General features: G+C 55.4%; 1 protein-coding gene across 2 annotated transcripts in view; it reads right to left on the bottom strand.

Annotated features, from left to right (window-relative positions):
* LOC101586622 (L-gulonolactone oxidase) overlaps positions 1–5207 on the bottom strand; it is a 21483-nt gene extending 16276 nt beyond the window's left edge. The window contains exons 1-4 of one of the 2 annotated variants that reach the window (XM_012514634.2): positions 5039–5207; positions 4126–4227; positions 3420–3545; positions 2263–2357 (exon numbers count right to left, since the gene is read on the bottom strand). In XM_012514634.2, the coding sequence (XP_012370088.2) occupies positions 2263–2357; positions 3420–3545; positions 4126–4227; positions 5039–5041 (326 nt within the window). In that variant the 5' untranslated portion in view covers positions 5042–5207. The remainder of the gene's footprint in view (positions 1–2262; positions 2358–3419; positions 3546–4125; positions 4228–5038) is intronic. The other variant, XM_023714704.1, reaches the window with a different exon arrangement.
* Between the last annotated feature and the right edge of the window lie 613 nt (positions 5208–5820).

The following is a 5820-nucleotide window of genomic DNA, read 5'->3' as shown; positions in this document are numbered from 1 at the left end:
TCATTGCCTCAGCTTAAGGGAGAAGGGCACAGATCACAGATACTCACAGGGGCACCCCAGAGGGCTCCCTGAAATCCCAGCCCCCACATTTCCCTGTAGAAGAGACTGGCCCGGTCTCCCAGGTGGAGAGTGATGGTGGGGCCTGTCCTGCTCCTGGTCCTTCAGGGCAGTGGAAGATGCCAAAGTGTGTACTGCTTGGTGTTTGTTTGGTAACATGCAGAAAATCTGGCCTCACCCCTTGCTAGGGACAGATGTGGAGATCTGGGAGCCACCACGGACGGCAAGCAACGTCTGCCCTGTCCTCTTCTTCCTGTCTGCCTCTGGTAACTGGGATAGTGAGTGATTTCTGTCCCTTATGCAAATTCTAGAATGTTAAAAAGGAATCATAAGCGGGCCATAGTGGGGGTGCATGCCTCTCTCTCTGTGGACTCTGGAAGGCTAAGGTAGAGAGGGTTACAAGTTTGAACTCAGCCTCAGTAACCTAGTGACTTAATGAGACCCTGTCTCAAAATTAAAAAAAAAATTTTTTTTTTTTTTTTTACACAGATCGGTGTGAAGTCCCTGGGATCAACCTCTAGTCCTGCTCCCCTAAAGAAAAAGAGCATCATAGAAATTCTGCCCTCAGTGATATTCCAGTGCATGTGCAGTGACTTTGATGAAGATGTTCACCACTGCGTTATTTATAATCACCCACATGCCTGCAAATGGGGATGGTTGATCCAGCATAATGCTGCTTTTCTAGCTGTGAAGTACAAGGCAGCTGCAGAGGGGAATGAAGTGTGCTCAGGACAGTCTGGGAGAGGTGGTGAGAGGGAGCCCTCACCTCAGGGACAGGGACCAGGAGAAAGAAGAGAGGGTAGCAAGGACAGTGAAGGCAAGGGTGAGGTGCAAGTTTGAGAAGGATGGAGTGGGTCCTCACTGGTGACTTAACAAGAGGCCTCCTGGGCTCCAACCTACAGTCCCATCTTTCAGACAGGACTCTGCGCAAGGGACCCAAGAATTCACCTGCGGTCACTTTGAGGTCAAAGCAGGATTCACACCCAAGCTGCCTTTCTGGATCTCTGCCCCCTCCTAGGCATGGCCCTGGTGCCCACCTCATCCGGCACCCACACAGCACCAAACGGTATGACTTGGGGTGGCCCCTCTGCCTCACCCTCAGTTTCCTCATCTGCTAATGGGGTTGTGCTTCCTGTCCTGCAGGCAGGACAGAGACATCACAGTCCTGCACAGGGACAGAGCTTCAGGGTCCAAAGCCAGAGCCTGCAGTTAATAAATACTTCCTCCCTGCCACCGCTCTCTGTTCCCACTTGGGCTTTGGCTCTTGCTGCTCCATCTGCTTGGAGTCCCCCTCCCTTCCTGATTCCTATCCCCTTGTGTACTTCCATCTGCCATGGCTGAACCTGGGGCACCCTGCACCCTGGTTTGATGAAGAACCTACTACTTGTGCCATGCTGGTCAGTTTCTGTGTCTGTCGTCCCCTGTGGGGACTTCCTTCCCAGTGTGGTCTGGGTTTTATTTGTCTATGTCTTTCCAGGCCTTGACTCCAGCCTGCACAGGAAGGATACTCTAAGTATCTGAGCACCACGACTCTTAGAAAGAAAGGTAGAAACAGGTGGTTTCCAGACTGCAAAGCATTGTGGGATAGATAGCTCAAGCCTGTGATGAGACAGCTGAGGTGAGCAGACCACCTGCCCTTGAAGACCAATCGCAGGCTTCCACTTCTAGCTATAACGTCATTGCTGAGCCAGTGTCTACAACACCTGTCACCTCTTTCCAATAGCTGGAGTTTAGCATTAGAGATTCATTCCTTTAGCTGCATTTGACTTTTGCATCAGGGAAAATTCCTTCATCTTACGCCTGGTGATGGAAGAACAAAACACAAAAGCACTCTTCTCTTTCTTCTGGTCCCTGTCCCTGAGGTGAGGGCTCCCCCTCACCACCTCTCCCTAGAGAGATCTGCCAGGGGCCCTGGGCCTCATCATGTTCTTATGTTCCTCTCTGTACTTAATCTGTGTGCTTTTGTGTTTTGCTCTGCTCCCTGTTTATTGCTTTTTTGTTGTTGTTGATGGAAAGACGTAATCCATGAACGTCTCAGCCATGTTCAAGATTTATTTATCACTTATCTCAACTTTGGTCCTTTTCTATTTCCACTCAAGAGCCCCAAACCTGTGTGGAAGAGGAGAGAGGCTCCTGGGGAGGGCTGCAGGGCCTAGAGACATGGGTGCATCCTAAGAAGTGCTCCCCAGGGGTGAGGTCTCTTACTTGGACAGGGCCAGGCCATGCCTGTCCAGCTGCGGGTGCAGCTCAGCCAGTAGGATGCCAGCCTCCACCGTCACCTGCTTCTTCTCCTTGTCCACCTGCAGGAGACCAGCGCAGGCTGGGAGGAGCCAGGGCACTGCCCAGCCCTAATGCTTGTACCTCCATCCCCTTGCACTGGGCTGGTGGGGCCCTCTGTGAGGCTCCTTCCTGTGGCTGTGCTGAGGGCCTGGCCAGAGAGGGCCTCCTCTCTCGAAGCTCCCACCTCTATTTCTCCCCTGGGAAGCCCTGGGCGAAGAGTAAAACTTGGGAGGGGAAGGAGAAACGTGGGACATCGGTCTGGTGACTGCTGTGGGGACAGGGTGCTGCTTCCTGAGGTGGTAGGAACAACCCTGGGGTGCAGGAAGTCTCTGCCCTTCACAGGGTCAGAGCAGGATCGGGGCCTGGAGGTGACTTGCTCAAAGTTACACAAACAGCAGTGGCAGAAATGAGCCGAGAACCACACCTGCCTGCCTGCAGAGCGTAGCTCACTCAGGGACCCTGAGCCCAGAGCTCAGGAAAATCAACCACAGAGCCCAGTCATGCTAATTAGCAATCAGATGTGATCAGGGCCATGACTGATGTTCTCTAAGAGGTGAACAGGTCAGCCTGTGAAGGAAATCATAGAGAGAAACCCAGACCCTTGGTCGTGCCCTAGGGGAGGGGCGCACATCTGGGAAAAGATGGCTCAGTGCAGCGCCCCAGAAGAGACGGAGACCCGACACGAGGAGCATCTGTCCTGGGCTCTGGGTCGCTGCGGCATCTTGCGCTTGCTGAATTGCGCGGACTGCATCCGTCCCTGCATAGCTCTGGCGTCGGCTTGGCTGCATGATGCCAGGCAAGTTATTGACTCTCTGACCCTATGTTTCTCCATCTGTAAAGCTGGCCAAGTGCCACTCGGCTCACATCTAGCTGTGTCATTGTGAGTCTACCTTTGGAGGGCCTGATTCACCACTTCTGTTGTACACAGTGGGGTGGGGGAGATGGTGGAGAGGAGGCTCTGGAGGAGGGGGCTACTGGAGGTGTGAGCAAGCGTGGGCAGGGCTCGGGTATGGGTGCTGAGGGTCAGGCCACCGCGGAGGGTGCCACTCTGGGGCTCCAGGGCAGGTGGCAGGGTGCAGTACCTGGAGGACCCGGTTCATCTTGCCCATGTGGATCATGAAGCCCTCGGTGCAGGCGATGTCCGAGGGGGAGTGGCCTCCGCCCACCACCTTCACGCGCTTGTTCTGCTGCCTGGCCAGGGCCAGCACCTGTGAGCGGATAACCTGAGTCAAGCCTTTTCCCGGGTGGCCAGAGCACGTGCAGGGGCCCGGCCTAGCTGCAGGGGGCGCTGGCGGCTCACCGAGGCATCAGGCCTCCCGGGAAAGAGCCCGAGAGAGGTGGGCTTGAAAGTGGGCCAGTACAGAAGACCAAGGAATCTCCTATTGTGCTGCGTGTGTGGCTCTGGTTTACCTACCTCGCCGCAGCTCTACACTTTCAAATGCAAACCCAATCACAGCCTTTGCCACAGTCTTCACCAATGCAAAGCCTTCCAGGGACCGGAGGGTAAAACCCACTCCTATGCATGTGCACATGTGGTGTTCGTGTGTGTGTTCGTGTGTGTGTGTGTGTGTGTCCGTGCGTGCACAGGTGGCGGTTGCTGGCCCAGGATGGCAGACTGGAGTGGATGTGGGAAGTTGTAGCAGCTGCAGGTGGACACCACTGATCTGAATCACGGAGCTGAATCCAGGTAGCAGTTCTGAGCTATGAACGGAATCCAGGCTAGGGTCCTATCTCCAACCTCCTCCTGGAGCCAGGGCAGTCCCTGGGTGTCCTGTAGCTGACACTCACCTCTCGGACCTCCTCCACCGAAGCTGGCTGATAGTACATCTCGGGGCAGCAGCCATAGGTTCTTGCCCAGTTTTGGAACTGGAACCCTTTTTGCCCATGGACCTGTGCAGGGAAAGCAGCCAGGCCTCAGCTTGTACACAGGCAGCTTCGGGCTGCTGTCCTCATTCCAGGCCCTGTCCTGCCACACCCACCCTACCCTTTTTTAGAGAGAGAGGCTGAGGCTACCACACTGAGCCTTGGGCTTTTTCGCCCTACTCCATGGTGGGTCAGGGCAACAGGAAGATCACTCATCACGAGAGGGTCTAGAGCCCACATCCAGGACCTCCTGTTCTCATCTCCCTTGATGTCTCCTGCTCAGTGGGCAGAAGACATGGAGACAGATGAGGTCAAGGATGGAGGCCGAGACCTGGACAGACTTGAAGTCCCTGCTCTGGGGGGCCGTGCTGTGGACAGGGGCACTGTAATTGAGTAGAGTGACCAGGAGAGGGCTTCATGAATTGGCCATGGTGGCCCAAGAAGGACTGACCAGTGCTCAGCTTTCCCTCCAAGCCCATCCAGCAGGGATGGGTTCAGGTCGGAGCCCCCAGGCCAGTGCTGGTTCTGGTCCACACACGGAGTACGGGAGATGAGGCTCCCACCCATTAGCAAATGACCACTCTGTGTCTACCCTATTTAGGCCTCACGGTAATGGCATGACATAAGTGATTTTCCCATTCTCAGCAGCCAAAACTGAGGCACAGAGAGCTCCCCCACAAAGGCATGAGGTCCAGCCCAGGCCATCCTGTCCCACACATCTCACACCTCCCCCAAGCCTTAAGCCCACATCAAGAGGCCCACACCTTCCCTATGGCTCCACACCGGCCCCCCACACCCGACTCTCAGGCTTGGCCTGGCCACACCATGGGCCTCTTACCATGGCTGCAGCAGTTGGTGGCCTCAGCTGGCTCTGACTTTTCTGGGGAAGCAAGCCCTGAGCAGCAGGAGCACAGAAGCAGCAACCGTGGCGATGGGCGGCTCACAGAATCTGTGGTGCATGCACAACTGGGGCTGTGGGGTAGCAGCAGGTCAGGGAGCAGAGTAGGGGCAGGCTCCACCCCGCAGGAATAAGGCCATAAATGTGGACAGAGCAAACAGTGCAGGTCCTGCCCCTGCCTGGGAGCCCCTCACAGGCTGGGAGGTGCAAAGCAGATTTAAGCGTTACCTATTGTTTCTGGAAGCTACCAGAGCTTTGACCCCAGCCCTAGGGATTCTAGAGCCAGGGGACACCCCCAGCTGCAGCTGGGGGATGGATGCACCAATCTTCCCCACTGTTAAGGAGACAGACCAGGGTGCTGGGGGCTGCAGGCTGGAGTGATTTCTGGCAGGCCTCTTCTCTGTGCTGAGGGAAGAGGAAGGCTTTGAACAGGGGATACACACTGACGCTTCTGGTCCAGGCTCACTGACAACTCCAGAATCTCAGGTTTCTTTACATCAATGTGTATTTACATTGGCCATATGAGAAGCACCTGGCCTGGGCACCACCAGTACTTGAAAGGGTGGTTTGCTGGTAGCAGGATCCTTGGGACCTCATTGTCCTATCCCTTAGATACCTCAGTGCCTGGCACCCACTCAGGGTCTTGTGCATGTCTGCGCAACAGAGAAATTAAAAAAGCCACAAAAGGCCGGGGAGATGGCTCAGTAGGATAAGCGCTTGAC

Source organism: Octodon degus, unplaced genomic scaffold (genome assembly GCF_000260255.1).
Source record: "Octodon degus isolate 3935 unplaced genomic scaffold, OctDeg1.0 scaffold00036, whole genome shotgun sequence".
Lineage (NCBI taxonomy): Eukaryota > Metazoa > Chordata > Mammalia > Rodentia > Octodontidae > Octodon > Octodon degus.
This window is presented reverse-complemented; position numbering and strand designations above follow the sequence as displayed.